The sequence below is a fragment of the Mytilus edulis genome, chromosome 5, assembly GCF_963676685.1.
Source record: "Mytilus edulis chromosome 5, xbMytEdul2.2, whole genome shotgun sequence".
Taxonomy (NCBI): domain Eukaryota; kingdom Metazoa; phylum Mollusca; class Bivalvia; order Mytilida; family Mytilidae; genus Mytilus; species Mytilus edulis.
Genome location: NC_092348.1, coordinates 28767164 through 28785811, shown reverse-complemented (window position 1 = coordinate 28785811; position 18648 = coordinate 28767164). Strand labels below are relative to the sequence as shown.

Below are 18648 nucleotides of genomic sequence, written 5' to 3'. Positions count from 1 at the left end.
CATAGTTTACATTCTCTGTTAATAGAGTTGTAAGTCAGTTACATGGAAAACCAAAGTTGTCCAGTAGGAAATATTTGAGTATTGTATTTTAGGTATTGTCACCCAGAATGAATAGAGTTATCTTTCTTTGTACTGATTATTTGTATTCTTATTGCAGGGTCATTTTTGTCTCCCTTGACGGAATCAAAAAGCAAGACATAGGTATACTGTTTTTCGGTGTCGGCATCAGCAATGTATTAGTTTGAGATTAGGTCTAGTTTATGGTGAACCACTAGTGGTAAGTCAAAGATATTTGGTATGTAGTTGTATTAGTATTGGCATATCTGATTACCATGGAGATTATTTGGCCCTGCCCCCTCAATTATTATCGACTCCTAGGAGTCGAGATTAAGAATTGAACGATGGACCGTTAGTGCGTGAATTTTTCTTGCTACCTGATTGGAAGATATTACGAGACGTGAATAATCAAAGTTTATTGATTGGTTAGGACAATCCAAACCTAGTAATGTCCTTCAATCCCGTAGAGTATTGGATTTGTCCTCTCTATTTTAGCAATTAGATTTTGCCTGGTCATTAATCATGCATATTCATGATATTGGTACACAGGTAACTTTTATCTATAAATAGTTGAATCTTCTGGAGTTTCGTAAACAACTACGTTAAATGATATATACTACTACATAACATGTGACCTCACGTGTGTGGTGAAATTTGTTGATTGATGCACGTGGCTATTCTAGTAAATGAATTAATCTACAAAGCGAGAGCACTTTCCATTTTCATCAGCTAAGAGTCGACTAGCCCTTTTTGAAAGGCTAACGCTTGTTGTCTATTGACTTTGAAACTTTTGCATAGTTATCATGTATTAGTTTGTGATTAGGTTAGTTTATGGGGAACCACTAGTGGTAAGTTAATGATAATTGGTATGCAGTTGTATAAGCATTGGCATATCTCATTTCCATGGAGATTATTTGGCCCCACCCCTTCAGTTATGGTCTATTGACTTTGAAATATTTGCTTAGCTTTCATGTATTAGTTTGTGATTAGGTGAGTTTATGGGGAACCACTAGTGGTAAGTTAATGATAATTGGTATGCAGTTGTATAAGCATTGGCATATCTCATTTCCATGGAGATTATTTGGCCCCACCCCTTCAGTTATGGTCTATTGACTTTGAAATATTTGCTTAGTTTTCATGTATTAGTTTGTGATTAGGTGAGTTTATGGGGAACCACTAGTGGTAAGTTAATAATAATTGGTATGCAGTTGTATAAGCATTGGAATATCTCATTTCCATGGAGATTATTTTACCCAGCCCCCTCAGTTATGGTTTATTGAATTGATCTTTTGCTTAGTTTATATGTATTCTTTTGTGTTTAGGTTTGTTTAAAGGGAACTACTTATGATAGGTCAATGGTATTTGGTATGCAGTTGTATTAGTATTGGCACATCTCATTATCATGGAGATTATTTGGCCCCACTCCCTCATTTACGGTCGTTTGACTTTGAAATATTTGCTTAGTTTACATGTATCAGTTTGTGTTTAGTTTTTGTCGAGCCTGCAACTTTTGTTGCAGAAAGCTCGACATAGGGATAGTGATCCGGCGGCGGCGGCGGCGGTGTTAGCTAACTTCTTAAAAGCTTTATATTTTAGAAGGCGGAAGACCTGGATGCTTCATACTTTGTATATAGATGCCTCATGTTACGAAGTTTCCGTCAGTCACATGTCCAATGTCCTTGACCTCATTTTCATGGTTCAGTGACCACTTGAAAAAAAAGTTCAAATTTTTTTTAATGTTGAATTCTCTCTTATTATAAGTAATAGGATAACTATATTTGATATGTGTCCTCATGTCTGTCAGACAGTTTTCACTTGACCTCGACCTCATTTCATGGATCAGTGAACAAGGTTAAGTTTTGGTGGTCAAGTCCATATCTCAGATACTATAAGCAATAGGGCTAGTACATTTGGTGTATGGAAGGACTGTAAGGTGTACATGTCCAACTGGCAGGTGTCATCTGACCTTGACCTCATTTTCATGGTTCAGTGGTTATAGTTTAATTTTTGTGTTTTGGTCTGTTTTTTTCAAACTATATGCAATAGGTCTACTATATTTGTTGTATGGAATGATTGTAAGGTGTACATGTCTAGCGGGCAGATGTCATGTGACCTTGACCTCATTTTCATGGTTCAGTGGTTATAGTTAAATTTTTGTGTTTTGGTCTGTTTTTTTCATACTATATGCAATAGGTCTACTGTATTTGTTGTATGGAATGATTGTAAGGTGTACATGTCTAGTGGGCAGATGTCATGTGACCTTGACCTCATTTTCATGTTCAGTGGTCAAAGTTAAGTTTTTGAGTTTTGGTCTTTTTATCTAATACTATATGCCATAGGTCAACTTTATTTAGTGTATGGAAATATTTTATGATCTTTATGTCAGTAGCGCAGGTTTCTTTTGACCCTGACCTCATTTTCATGGTTCATTGCACAGTGTTAAGTTTTTGTGTTTTGGTCTATTTTTCTTAAACTATAAGTAATAGGTCAACTATATATGTTGTATATAAGCATTGTTAGCTGTACATGTCTGCCTGGCATGGTTCATCTGACCTTGACCTCATTTTCATGGTTCATTGGTCTTTGTTTAGTTATCTTGGTTAATGTTAAGTTTATGAGACAGTTGTAATAAAGCTTTATACTTAGGACTATCAACATAATATCAATGATTAGTATAGAAGGCGAGACATTTCAGCGTGTGCACTCTTGTGTTTATAGGGAACTACTTATGATAAGTTAATGGTATTTGGTATGCAGTTGTAATAGCATTCGTACATCTCATTTTCATGGACATTGTTTAGCCATGTACCTTAAGTCATGGTTTATTGACTTTGAACATTTGCAAAACTTACATGTTAAAGTGTTGTTATTTTAATTTCAACATTTGCATTATCGAAATTACAAAAAAGCGAGACATATCTCTGTGATTACAGTTTTTATATATTATATATTACTTCACACTAAAAAGAATCCATTGTACATTGATCTTCAGGTGTTTATTTTAAGGGAGTTCGCTTCTCAGTTTCAAAGAAATTAACTTTTCAAAACACTAGTTTATATTAAATGGGGATTAATAAAGGAATCCAAAGAGCAAAAAAAATATAAAGGTCACCCTGCTTGTTTTTTATATATTAGCCATTGAAATTTTGGCGGGAAAATGTTCTCTCTTGACTTTTCATAGGTTTATCACTGACAAGTTTAAGTCCCCCAAAACTATTAAAAAATAATTAAAAATCTATAAGAAATTAACAGACAGCTTATCATTATACATGTAAGAGAATTATAAATAAAAAAATGGGGGTCACCGGGCAAAATTTGTTAAGGCATTAAAATGGATAAAACCAGAGGATTACGAAAATCTGACCAAAATTCCAAAACATGACAAGCCAGCTTCCTTAATATAGGCTCCCAAGGGTGACTGGGGTATAGAAATATGGTCACTTGCTCTTCTCCCAACCGGCAGTAAAACGCTTGCCGAAGTGGGGCGTCCGTTTGGCTGTGCGGGATGTATCAAGTTCGCAGTCACGTCCAGTCAGAAGGGGAAGTTAAATCCGATGCCTCATGTAAAGAGAGTGCCACGCTCTTTGCACGTTAGGAACCTTTGCAACAACTCTTTTAAGGGGTCCGTAGGTGGCCTGTTGCAAGGCAAAATTTCTGTCCCTATCCAAGATACCCTCATTTTCCAGTGGCAGTCAAAATTTCCCCGACCATCATCCCAGATGGCCTCTATCGTATCAACCTACCTATTGTATTTATTGTGAACTTGTTCTCGTCCTGAATATGCATGAAATATTTGCCACTGGACGTTAAGCAACCAACAATCAATCAATCAATCCTTAATATAGGACCAAAACAATCTGGTTACAGTAAACTCTATGCCCCTACAACTTAGTCGTGGACCATAAACAGCTTCATAGTAAAATAAACTTACTTTTTTGATAAACAAAAGATGTTCTATTTCATCACTATAGTGACCAAACTCATTCTCAACTTGAACTGCAATGATAGGTCCACCTTTGGATCTCTGGAAAAATAAGTTACATTATAAATGTTATATATAATTGTGGGGCTCAGTGTTTGTAAAAAGGGAATTTTAAAGAAATTAAACGTGGCTTATTGTATCATCCTTTGTTTCTCAGGGAAAAATAAAATGTTCTTTAGTTTGTGTCCAAGTTTCCTTACAAAATAAATGTGTCTCAGTTTTTACTCTAAACATTTATGTGTCTCAGTTTTTACTCTAAACATTTATGTGTCGTAGTTTTTACTCTGAACATTTATTTGTCTCAGTTTTTACTCTAAACATTTATGTGTCTCAGTTTTTACTCTAAACATTTATGTGTCTCAGTTTTTACTCTAAACATTTATGTGTCGTAGTTTTTACTCTGAACATTTATGTGTCTCAGTTTTTACTCTAAACATTTATGTGTCGTAGTTTTTACTCTAAACATTTATGTGTCTCAGTTTTTACTCTAAACATTTATGTGTCGTAGTTTTTACTCTAAACATTTATGTGTCTCAGTTTTTACTCTAAACATTTATGTGTCTCAGTTTTTACTCTAAACATTTATGTGTCTCAGTTTTTACTCTAAACATTTATGTGTCGTAGTTTTTACTCTAAACATTTATGTGTCGTAGTTTTTACTCTAAACATTTATGTGTCTCAGTTTTTACTCTAAACATTTATGTGTCGTAGTTTTTACTCTAAACATTTATGTGTCTCAGTTTTTACTCTAAACATTTATGTGTCTCAGTTTTTACTCTAAACATTTATGTGTCTCAGTTTTTACTCTAAACATTTATGTGTCTCAGTTTTTACTCTAAACATTTATGTGTCTCAGTTTTTACTCTAAACATTTATGTGTCTCAGTTTTTACTCTAAACATTTATGTGTCTCAGTTTTTACTCTAAACATTTATGTGTCGTAGTTTTTACTCTAAACATTTATGTGTCTCAGTTTTTACTCTAAACATTTATGTGTCTCAGTTTTTACTCTAAACATTTATGTGTCGTAGTTTTTACTCTAAACATTTATGTGTCTCAGTTTTTACTCTAAACATTTATGTGTCGTAGTTTTTACTCTAAACATTTATGTGTCTCAGTTTTTACTCTAAACATTTATGTGTCTCAGTTTTTACTCTAAACATTTATGTGTCTCAGTTTTTACTCTAAACATTTATGTGTCGTAGTTTTTACTCTAAACATTTATGTGTCTCAGTTTTTACTCTAAACATTTATGTGTCGTAGTTTTTACTCTAAACATTTATGTGTCTCAGTTTTTACTCTAAACATTTATGTGTCGTAGTTTTTACTCTAAACATTTATGTGTCTCAGTTTTTACTCTAAACATTCATGTGTCTCAGTTTTTACTCTAAACATTTATGTGTCTCAGTTTTTACTCTAAACATTCATGTGTCTCAGTTTTTACTCTAAACATTTATGTGTCTCAGTTTTTACTCTAAACATTTATGTGTCGTAGTTTTTACTCTAAACATTTATGTGTCTCAGTTTTTACTCTAAACATTTATGTGTCTCAGTTTTTACTCTAAACATTTATGTGTCTCAGTTTTTACTCTAAACATTTATGTGTGCCCCAATAACGTTAAGTATAATTGTGTCACTCAAAAAGTTATTTTTCATCAACTTATACTTGGCAAGTTGGCATATATTGTAAAGACTTGTTAACAATTGAAAACCTTTAGTTTCTTGTGTATATTTCAGAGTTTAGTATGATGTCCATCACTGAACTAGTATACATTTTTGTTAGGCACACATCTAATTACAGGATTTTCTAGATGCATTGTAGACCCAATGGTGACCTTCTGCTGTTGTCTGCTCTTTGGTCTGGTTGTTGTCTCTTTGACACATTCCCCATTTCCATTCTTAATTTTATTGACTTTTGTCTCACTAACATATTCCAGACACCTCTTTTATTATTATAAAAACAAAATCTATTATTTCTTAACATTTAAAAGAATATTAAATGTGATGCTACTTGATAATTTTTAGAGTAGATCGTCGAAATAATCCCTGAACCAAACATATCCTGTTATCTTGTTACTTAATTATGGCTGACCAACATTATTTTTTATGCCCAAACTTACCGATATTCTGTAAAGTCACTTAAAGGTCCATGTGATTTGGTATTTTACCTGAAAATCTTTAATTTTAGGAATAAGTGCACCAAACCATCTGTCCACTGCATCTTGATATGGTTTATAGTTAGATCTTATCACCATGTCTGGATCTTTCAACAGCCATCTAAAATATTGGAATATCTTTTTATTCAATTACAAACAGTCTTAACATTTATCACAAAATACCGGTAGATGATTTGTCTGTTTGCTAACGGAAAATACAACATGATTATAATAAGACAATAAATGACAATATTTTCAGCTAAATTCTACATATACCTTGATAGTGGTAATTATCTCATACATAAGAAATGCTTCACAAAGTAATTGGATACAGTATATCAGGTTATTATCACGATTTTGGACTAAGATAGGACACTTAAATCTTCTCCGTGATCATTTTTCCTGTGTTTTGGTTATGAACAATGAATTTAATCAAATTATCAATAAGATGTTCAAATACAATAAATTTTGGTGTAAAATGTCAACTGTAAAAATAGCAAAATAAAAGACATAATATTTCCCTATATATACGTTATTAAGATTAGTATTGAAATTAATTCCATCATTTAATTTAACAATAATACTATTTCCTGCAGTTATCTCCCCTATAAATACCCCCACCCCCTTTTTCACCAAATACTATATAATATAGGATAATTTCGTATAACTTACAAGATTAAAGGTAAACACTGAAATCCTTTTTAACTTGAATTATTTCCCCAAACTGAATATCTTAATTTGAAATATATTAAATATAATTTATTCATGTTATTAGAAACTTGTTTTTTTTTTTTAACAAACCCTGGTAAGCCTCCAAATTCCCATTCTGAGCATATATATGGTCCAGGACGAAATATCACATATAATCCTAGGTCATTTGCCTTCCGCAAAAATTTTCTGAAAGAAAGAAAATTATGTTTGAAAAATGCATTAGTTTGATACAACTTGTAATAGTATAGAAAGTTATAAAATTATCATATTGTTTAAACTGACCACAGGTTTTATCTGAAAAGTGCAAACAAATCAATTTTTGGTGAATGATCTTCAATATATTAGTTTTTAGTTTTAAATATGATAAGTATAGCCACGATAACTTGTTGGATATGTTTGCAATAAAACTTACTCGATGTCAAGATGTTGTGCAAAGTAATAATTTCCAGGTCTGTCCTCGTGTAAATTCCAAGGTACATATCTACAATGTAATAAAAAAGCAAAAGTTAATATAAACTGTATGGAAGGAATTCAAAATGTTTATAACTATACCAAAAGTATGTAAAATTACTAAAATCAAGAACGCGTCCATAGTACATGGATGCCCCATCTGCACTATCATTTTCTATGTTCAGTGAACTGTGAAAATGGGGTAAAAACTCTTATTTGGCATTAAAATTAGAAAGATCATATCATAGGGAACTTGTGTACTAAGTCTCAAGTAGATATATTAGGACTTCAAAGTCATTAAAAACTACCTCAACCAAAAACTTTAACCTGAAGCAGGACGGACGGACAAATTCAGGGGCGGACGCACAGACCAGAAAACATAATGCCAATAAATAGGGCATAAAAAACCAATGTAAGTTATAATATAATTTATTATAAAAATATTGGATTATGGATTATCAATATTTAATGAAATCATAATAAGTATTTTGAAATGAAGATCCAGCGTGCATAGCTTGTGTTTTTAAATGGTGATGGTTTAACGTGTAAAATTCTAAAAAGTAATTTAAATAGATTTTATCGTTATTAACATTCCAATTGTTTACTATATGCACTATGTGCAAATTAACTATATGCACTATGTGCAAGTTTTCTATATGCAATATGTGCAAGTTTTCTATATGCACTATGTGCAAGTCAACTATATGCACTATGTGCAAGTCAACTATTTGCGCTATGTGCATGTTAACTATATGCACTATGTGCAAGTTTTCTATATTCAGTATACAGAAACTTCAATGAAAGGCCACAAACACAGATGGGATAAGCAACAACTATAAAGGTTTTAAAATTAAACAGAGAAAATAAATGCCATAGTTTTTTGTCATTACATTGTATGAGGTGCCCATTTGTTTTGATTTGCCAAAATATATGTATCTTTAACAGGTACCAAAATGTCCTCATGCAGCAGGGGCAGATCCAGCCATTTAAAAAAAGGGGGTGAGGGGATGGGGGTCCCAACCAAACCAGAGTAAAGGGGGGGGGGGAACTAAATACTCCCATTCAAATGCATTGATTGTCCAAAAAAGGGGGGGTTTCAAAACCCTGGAATCCTCCCCTTGGATCCCCCACTGTGCAGCTTTGTCTGGGTACTGAAGTGTCTGATTTCAATAACGTTACTCAACTTAACAGCTAACCATAAGATCTATACACAACTTACCACAAGTTATTGAGATTTACAGCTGTCAATTATTTATTTAGATTTACAGTCTTAACAGATAACCACATAGAATTTGCAGAAGTTTATCTCTTATAACCCACTGCAAGTTTATGAATCAGTGTTAATGCTTAGGTCTCACATTAATAAACATTTCAATCTTGACCTTAACAGAAATGATAATGAAATTTGCCAAAAAATACAAACAGTTGAAAGCTAATTTTAGCAGCAAATAATTTAAAATGACAACTGAACTTTAAACCACAATCATTCATGTATAGTGGGTCTCATTGGGGTCTAAGTGTGACGCAGGATTGCCGACTTTTTGTAAGCGTGACACGTGAAAATCAAATTATTGTGCAGTGGAAAACAGGAAATGAAGTCTAGCGGGACACAGGAATTTACAAAAAATGAGAATCGCTTACGTACATAGTGTAAGCAGGATACGGGAATCTGACAAAACAGCAAGTGGGATCCGGGATCAGAACTCCCAAATGAGACCCCCTGTATACTGCAATAGTTATACATGTAGATGTTACATATGTTCACCTTTGGATGTCTTTGACTATTTGTATTTGGGCTGCTGTTTCTAAGACATAATCCTTCATTCCCCTTTATTTCATAACATCAATTCTTTAAAAATGGATTGTCAAATAAAATTAAAAAGTTAACTTACGTATCGATTGTATTCAGACCAGCTGCTTTAGCTTTCTTTAAAATATCATCCCAGTAGTCCTCTGGTATACGAAAGTAATGTACAGCACCACTCAAAATACGTAATGGCTGCCCATCAAGATAAAACTGTCGTTTTTTAAACTTTAAACTTCCAGGACTAACATAAGCATCTTCAGCTTTGATAACATCATGAACATTGTCATTAGGAATGTCAAATTCTTCTACTTTATTAGAAGAAAAAATTGGAAAGTTCATCAAATAAATGATAGCTGCAAAAAAGAGAACTATAACAAGCACAGTTTTGGTTTTGGGATTAAGTTGTATAACTTTCATTGCTCTTCTCTTTATGGGTTTATTTTCATCATCACTGTCATCGTCTTCATTCAACAACCGTTTTCTCATCACTATATACACCACAACAGAACAGATGTTTCTACAGATGTTACGCTTGTTTTGTATATAATGTACCAATTTTTAAAATGACACGATTTTTATGTATAATGATTTTATCAAGCAGTTTAATTTATAAAACTTTTATCTATGGTTATGTAAATCTCCACAAGCCTTCACATGAAATCCATTTAGTTATTCTGAAAAAAAAAGAAGAAAAAATTGTGTATTAACAATAAAAATCAATATTTCGAGTATTTTAAATTGATATATAATAAACACATTATCAGGGAAATTATTGGCATTTGATGCTGTTCAAGTTCTAAACTGAAGAATCTGTTGTTAATTGTTGAGCTTTATTTATACTTTTAATTCTATAACTTTTATATAAAATTTTACGGAATAATCTCTATTCCTTTTACTTATAAATGTTTAAAATGTGCTGCAAATGCTTGCACTCAGGCCATATTAAAAAAAAGAAAAAAGCAAGTTTGCCTAACCCTACCTACCTAAAAAATATCTGCCTACTCAAAAAATTTTCTTGCCCTGATATAAAAAAGTGTTTTTTTTAACCAGATAGGCAGGAAATCAAAAAAATATCTGACAATTCAATTTCCCCCTTGCCAAAAAAAGAGAAGGAAAATGCCTACCTACTTACCCAGTCTCTTCCCTTATTGTGATTGATAGCTTCTGCTTCTATTGTTTGTATATGTTTTATTTGTAAATGTTGCTTGCCTCTCATATTGCATGTGCTTTGTCTGTACTGATATCTTTTGCTTTAAATATTTTATGTTGCTTTGATTTTGTCGAGCCTTCAACTTTTGTTGACAAAGCGAGACATAGCGATCATACCATCCTTTGTCAGCATCGTAGTTGTAGGCGTCCACAAACATTCACTCTGTGGTTAAAGTTTTTTAAATTTTAATACCCTTAACTTTCTTAAACTATCCTGGATTTGTACCAAACTTGGAAAGAAGCTTGTTTATGATCAAAAGCTAGTATCTAGATGGAAATTTTGTTAAAACTTTGTACCTGTTTATCTGTATTTTACTTATAAATGGACTTAGTTTTTCTTCCTGTTAACATTAAATTCAGTCTGCAGTTAACATTTATTAGATTTATAAACAATCTTGATTTTTACCAAACTTGAACAGAAGCTTCTTACAATCAAAAGATAGTATCGAGAGGAATATTTTTATTAATTTTTTTCCTCATTTTGTTCAGCCTGCCATTAACAGAAAAAGTAGGCGAGACACTGGGTTCTGCGGAACCCTTACAATTTTTTTATATTGATTGTGTATGTGCTTTATCATGTTTGTAAAACAAGTCGATATGTGCTTCTTTGTTTTGCCATCACGAAGCAAATATGTGAGATTTGGCCAAAATTGGGAAAAAATCAAAGAGAAAAAACATAATAGATCAAAGAAAATGCTGCCAAATAAGCATGAAAATGTGCGAGCCTCACTCTAATTGTGTGAGGCTAGGCAGCCCTGTATTGCTTGTATGTGTTGTATTGTATGATTGATTTTGTTGTTACAGTGTCTTATATATCTCAGTAGACTAACATGACTAAAGAGCACTAGAGACCTCATGTTCCTACATTATCTGGGTGTACAAAGGAAAAATATGACTGTATACTAAGACTAATTAATTATTATGTTAAATTAAATCAAAATTACTAACTTACTAACAAACAAGAATAATAAAAAGCTCAATATACATGTAATGATGTATGTACAAAATAGAAAAAAAATGAACGAAAAACAAATTTATATAACACAGCAACAAACCACAACCACAAATTACAGGCTCCTAATTTTTTTTGCGACTATTCTCATTTTTTCAAAGAAAGTTTTTTTTTTAAATATTTCTCATACATTGTATATTGTATTGTATAGTTCATATGCTTTTAAATTTCACCCTAATAAGACAAACAATTTTCTTTGTAAGAGTTATATTCCCAAACACTTTTCCTTGTGACTACATCTCCATAACCGTAAAAGAAAGCGACAAATTTATTTTATAAAATTGCTCATTATATCCTTCCAATGATATGTTCTTTTTTGACCGAGGCGATATGAAAACTCCATATGAGAGTTATTTCCCCTTATGCATGTGATATTAGTGATATGCATTTCTATTTTGTAAACCATGAGTGATAGAGACTTAGGATCTTTTGATTTGAGGTTCTGGATCAAAAATAAGAAAATTAGGTCAAGGTCAGAGGTCAAGGTCAGGGTCAGAGGTCAAGGTCATATTTCAAATTTTGATTTTGGCTTATTTTCAATTCTTTTAAAAACCGTAAAAGATATCGACTACATATTTTTACTAAAATGGAAGTTGTGACATGTAACACATAAGTTTTGGTTGAAAGGGTATGCTAAAATTAAATTTGAGTTTTCTCCCCTCTTATATTAAAAATTAGGCATAAGGGATATAACTCATTAACCATATATAATAAAGACCTATGGTCTTTTGATTTGAAGCCCTTGGTTTATGACCTTGAAATTGAACTCAAGATCAAAGGTAAAATTGGCTCTAGATTTTGACCTTTGCTTTTACCTCATATGTATATGTCGTGTACAAGTTGCGATTTTGTACAGGTTATAACATGTACAAAAATATTGTACATGTATAACTTGTATAATGCAAAAATACAAGTTATAACATGTACAAAAGTACCTCATACATGTTATAACCTGTACAAAATATTGCATAAAAATGGTTTTAACTTGTACAAAATCGAAAAATAAGGATATTTTTCTATTATCGCAGCATGCAGATGATATTGACCTCAATAACATTTTCATATATTTTGTATTATGTCTTCATGTTAGTGTGTTTTGTCCTTTTTTGATACAGTAAATGTCCAGGGGTCGGTATTACGAAGCATTCCTAAGACCTGTCATAAGATATATATCTTAGGACATGTCTTATGATCCTCTTAAATGACTATCTATGGACATATATTTATTTGATGAATTATAATTGTGAGTGTCCACTTTAAAGGCAATAGTAAACTACTTTCTTTCTAGTTGACACTAAAAGACATAAGAGGATAGCCAGGATAGATGTGTCTACAAATAAAATTGGGAATTGAAATGGGGTATGTGTCTAAAAGACAACAACCCGCCCATGGAGCAGACAACATTCAAAGGCCACAAATACATGTTTTCAAAGAAGAGGATATATTTAAAACATCAAAACGACATTCGCCTCATGCAATGATCTTATAGTTTATAAACAAAAATTGAGTTATAAATTTACATAAGTCATGGTGAAGGCCAAAAATGTTGAAGAGTAGATCAAAAGATATTGATAATGAACAATGAACCGTGGTGCAATGAAAACTATTTCAGCTCTCTCTTGCTTTTACAGAGTAAGCATATAAGATATTGTTTTAGTCTTTGCATGTTATAAAAACAAGAGGGAGGAGTATTTCCCAAAATTATTAGGAATCGTTCTTAATTTTTTTTGAAGAATTTAGTTACTAGTATCTAATGTAATTGTCATTGAGGAATGCAAGCTTTTAGTAAACAGTTTCACACTTATTTAAGCCATGATGGACTGCATAAAACATACAATTACATGAAAACACATTTTGCAAACATATATTTCTGAAACTTTGTGAGCATTGTCCTCTACAGAAAAAGACACGTTCTGGCCTATTTATTGTTGTTCTTTATGCATTGGTGAATTTAAATCTATATTTTACTTCATTAAGATTTATTTTAAATTTTGCACAAGTTAAAACCATTTTTAAGCAATATTTTGTACAGGTTATAACATGTATGAGGTACTTTTGTACATGTTATAACTTGTATTTTTGCATTATACAAGTTATAACATGTACAATATTTTTGTACATGTTATAACCTGTACAAAATCGCAACTTGTACACAACATATACATGATAAAGCCATGGGACTTTTTGCATAATGTTGCAAGCCGCTTGACCATGGAAAAGCCAACCGGAAGTGACCTAGTTTAAACCGGATGTAGCTATTTTTTGTACTTATTTAATGTAAAAGTATATTAAATAATAAATTTTGGAATCAGTATCAGGTAAACTATCAAATAAAACCGGAAGTAAAAATTTATCTCCCTTATTTAGAAACCTAACTGAAATGATTTAGAGCCCTCTATCGGTCAGTGTCCTCTAGAGAGGATCGATAGTGAGTCGGAATATACCGACTGGATTAATAGGGTTAATAGAAACCTTAAATTTTTGGCATCAGTGTACAAGAAGCTATCATTTGAATTTTCATAGTTCTATATCAAAATTGATCTTTATGGGTGGAAAGACCTTCAATTTTTCTCTGAACAATTGATTTTTAATTTAAATTGAGTCCCTTAATTATAAATTTTCTTTCCTCTTAAATAAGTGCTACATCTAAAATATCACTTTTATATAAAATTAAAGTATATTTGCCAATACACATAAGGCAACTATTTTATAATTTTATAATGCATATATTCTACCATATATAGACTATTTTAGTTCAGTTGGGGAAATTTATTCCAAAAAGATTCAGATAGAATCATAAAACTTCAAAAAAGAGTAGCAAGAATTATACTGAAATGCGATATTTCTATTCCATATAATTTCATGTTTTCATCTTTAAAATGGCTACATCATGTATCTTTTACCAAAAGAATAAATTACCAACAATCAATTCTAATGTATAAAATTGTAAATGGACTAACACCTGATTACTTAGCAATGCTAAATATTGATGATGTGCAACACCACAACTTACGATCTGTCTCTTTTTGTTCCAAGGCCAAACACCAATTTTTATAAAAAAATCTTTTCATTATTCTGCAACCAACATGACCAAAGTATGGAATAATTTACCACTCGAAATAAAAAATGTTGTAATGTGGAATTATTCAAGAAACATTGTTATAATCATTTTCTTGAAAATTATATGCAGGTCAAATAATTTGTTTTCCTTTAACAAAACTATCAAATATTGCCATTTATTGCCATTTGTATATTTGAATAATTGAATTGTGTATAAACTGGTATGAATGTATGAATGTTAACTGTATACATGTATTTTGTTTGAGTGCCTCTATGAAAATTAGACTAGTTCTAATTAAGTCTCCCTCTTTAAATAAAGAATTTCTTCTTCTTATTATATTATTATTATATTATTATTATTGTATCTGACAATAAAAAGATTAATCATTAACAGATTAAAAAGTATAACAAAATGAGTGGTACTATTTTACAATGGTATAAAGAGTAAAGTAAACTGGGAATGGAATAATATTGCCATTTTCTATGCAAGTATTGACTATACATCATATTCATGTTTCTTTATTTGAATTCAAAATTGTATCTTTCAACACTAAAATTTATATCTCCTTGTTAAAATACACCTTATCGCTATTTGTCCGCCATTACTGGATATCACACAGGTTCCCGTAAAATTTTGACGTCACAATACAAAATATCTGACGCCACAATGGAAAAGTGATTGTTGTATGCGTCAAAAGTTCAAGCGGCCGGGTCAGCCCGGATTAGCGATAAGGTGTATTAAGGAGGATCATTTATTGAAACCGAAATAAGAGTCTATATGAACTATAATTTGTCTAGTTTGTACAGTCAGAGGTAATAATGTGTTTACAACTATGTTATATTTGGATATTCAAGACATAATAGTGTCCTGTGTCAACCTGACAGTTTTTCATGGAATATTGGTATTAAAGTAAACAATCTCAATTGCCATGAAATGTTGTCCTTCAGGTGGACAAAATATTATTGCAAAATATATGAAAGTGTCCAACTGAAGGACAAGTTTTCATAGTTATGTGTTTACAACTTTTGTTGTATTTGTCAATTTGTGTATATAAAATCTTTTTTATGAAATATTATGTTCAAATATTGTTGAAAACTTTTAATGTCTGTGTAAAATGTTAAACTCTTTAATGTTTGTGGAATTTTATAGTCCTTAAGAATTGATTTTATAAAATGGCATTAATGTAAACTCATCATTTTATACAAATAAGTCAAATTTGAAATTAGGTCAATATATCATTTATGTCATGTATGTGTCATTTCCTACTTACAGGCCTCAGATCACAATTAATTCCCTTTGTTCGTGGTCTAGGAATATAGTTCCCAATTATTATATGTGGTATTTCTTCCCAAGAAATCTGTCTACTGTTTTCTTTGAAATGTTTACTATTTAAGTGGTCCTATCAGTTGCATATATATTGAAATAAGTAAAACATGTGGTAAAAATTATTGTTGAAAGTGAAAGTAGTGATTTGGCCAAAATGAAAGTAGGGTAGAAATCAGCCTTCGTCATTTATTCAAGATTCAAATCCTATCATTGGCATGCTAATAGGGCCCTCAAAAGAAAAAGCACTGATGGATTGTCCTAGGACAAGCATATTTTATTAGAATAATAATGGTCTATAAGCAGTTAAATTTATTTCATGTTTGTAGCGGTGCAAATTTTTTAATTCAATTTAACTTTAACTAAAAAATGCATTGTAGCAAAGGGGAAGAATAATTGTGTTCTGAGGCCTAGGAGATGAGTTTGGACAAAACACAATTATTGTAAATAAAGGGTCTAACAGGTAACAACATGATCTTTGTCTGATTACTTTTCCAGAAAGAAAACAGAAATTACACAAAGTCTATCAAAATAAGACATTTTTACCATATTTGGGCATATGAGGCAGATATTGGCATTTTTTAAAGTTTACATGATTTCTAATGAAAATTAAAGGAATAAAATTGTGAGAATGTACCACATTACTTCATTAAATCATAAGGGTACCTTATAAATGCAATTTAATAAGGTTTTACAAAACTGAGTTGATCCTGGGACATAACATGACATACAAAGACATTTAAAAATAATGAAAAATAAAATGTTTTAAAAAATTTAAAAGTGTCAAGTCTAAATTACTTTTAGTTGTTTAGAAGTAAATAACCAATAGGTGGGATAGATTGAAGGGAATAAATCAATTTTTTAGTGTTTATTCATCCACAATTATGCTTTTTATGTCTGTGCCTTTATCATACTGACCAATTCTGATTTAATACACATAGAGATATAGATATGAAAAATAATGGCATATACAAGTAAGTGGCAGTTTGCTTTAGCAGTTGTCTCATTTCAACTAAATACAAGTTATGTTAACTGGATCAAGGCTTATTTTGGGAAAACAATACCAAAAAAATATTTTCTGAATAAAATTTTGACTGAATTCTTAAAACTTTGCAAATAGCATGTTCCGCAGACATATATACTAATATAAAAACATTCCAAACTTTTTTATTATTTGTCAGAATGTAATAAAATTTGGCATTTATACTACTAAGATATAATGCTAAGTAACTGTTAAGTTTCATATGGATACTTCAATTTTTTGAGGTCTAATAGGCCTCAGATCACAATTAATTCCCTTTGTTCGTGGTCTAGGAATATAGTTCCCAATTATTATATGGGGTATTTCTTCCCAAGAAATCTGTCTACTGTTTTCTTTGAAATGTTTACTATGTAAGTGGTCCTATCAGTTGCATATATATTGAAATAAGTAAAACATGTGGAAAAAAATTATTGTTGAAAGTGAAAGTAGTGATTTGGCCAAAATGAAAGTAGGGTAGAAATCAGCCTTCGTCATTTATTCAAGATTCAAATCCTACCATTGGCATGCTAATAGGGCCCTCAAAAGAAAAAGCACTGATGGATTGTCCTGGGACAAGCATATTTTATTAGAATAATAATGGTCTATAAGCAGTTAAATTTATTTCATGTTTGTAGCGGTGCAAATTTTTTAATTCAATTTAACTTTAACTAAAAAATGCATTGTAGCAAAGGGGAAGAATAATTGTGTTCTGAGGCCTACATGACCATGTTTATGTGCAGAAATTCATTTTTTTTAAGCAGTGATCTCTTTAAACATTTCATAATTTTCGTAAGAATTTGCAGACTTTTTTCTGTAACTAATGGTAGAATGTTACTCAATTCGGACAAAAAACAAGTTAGAGATAAACTTAATTAAAAAAGAGGGATTTTTAAATTATTTTAAAAATGCGTAACATTGTTTAGTACTCAGTACTGACTGTAGATTTACGGTTGTGCATATTCAAACAATGATCTATTTATTTTAAATTAGTTACCGGGGGTTGATGACGAAGTAAAGTTGCCTTAAAGTATAAAATTTGTATAGTTCCTAAACTATCCAAACAAGTTTCCAACTTACCGGAAGTTTAGGAGGAATGACTAAATTAGATCGGTTTCGGATTTATGCACGTATAAATTCCGTGTCTTAACTTTATCAAGGATTAAATAAAAGACAACACTGTCATGAAAAGTCGTTGAAATGTATGAAAATGAAAGTGTTCATGCCTTTTTATTATAGGGTCATTAATACTGGGTATTTTCTCCCTTAAAATTTTGATTTATTGTTTTATAATTTTAGAACATTTTTTTTTTGCAATGTTAATTTCTGAGTAATAGGATTACTATATTTGGTATGTGCGTACCTTGCAAGGTACTCATTACCGTCAGACAGTTTTCACTTGACCTCGACCTCTTTTTATGGATTAGTGAACAAGGTTAAGTTTTGGTGGTCAAGTCCATATCTCAGATACTATACGCAATAGGTCTAGTATATTCGGTGTATGGAGGAACTGTAAGGTGTACATGTCTAGCTGGCAGGTGTCATTTGACCTTGACCTCATTTTCATGGTTCAGTGGTCATAGTCAAGTTTTTGTCTTTTTTTCTAATTCTTATTGCAATAGGTCAACTATATTTGGTGTATGGAAATATTTTATGATTTATTTGTCAGTCGTGCAGGTTTTATTTGACCTTGAACTCATTTTCAAGGTTCATTGCTCAGTGTTAAGTTTTTGTGTTTTGGTCTGTTTTTCTTAAACTATAAGCAATAGCTATATAGGTCAACTATATTGTTGTATGGGAGAATTGTTAGCTGTACATGCCTGCCTGGCATGGTTCATCTTACCTTGACCTCATTTTCATGGT

At 31.4% G+C, this 18648-nt stretch overlaps 1 protein-coding gene across 1 annotated transcript in view; it reads right to left on the bottom strand.

Moving 5' to 3' along the window:
• LOC139523367 (beta-galactosidase-1-like protein 2) overlaps nucleotides 1-17883 on the bottom strand; it is a 49892-nt gene extending 32009 nt beyond the window's left edge. Inside the window, exons 1-6 of the mRNA XM_071317285.1 lie at nucleotides 17783-17883; nucleotides 9248-9836; nucleotides 7318-7386; nucleotides 6996-7091; nucleotides 6207-6315; nucleotides 3989-4081 (exon numbers count right to left, since the gene is read on the bottom strand). Of these exons, the coding sequence (XP_071173386.1) occupies nucleotides 3989-4081; nucleotides 6207-6315; nucleotides 6996-7091; nucleotides 7318-7386; nucleotides 9248-9648 (768 nt within the window). The 5' untranslated portion in view covers nucleotides 9649-9836; nucleotides 17783-17883. The remainder of the gene's footprint in view (nucleotides 1-3988; nucleotides 4082-6206; nucleotides 6316-6995; nucleotides 7092-7317; nucleotides 7387-9247; nucleotides 9837-17782) is intronic.
• Between the last annotated feature and the right edge of the window lie 765 nt (nucleotides 17884-18648).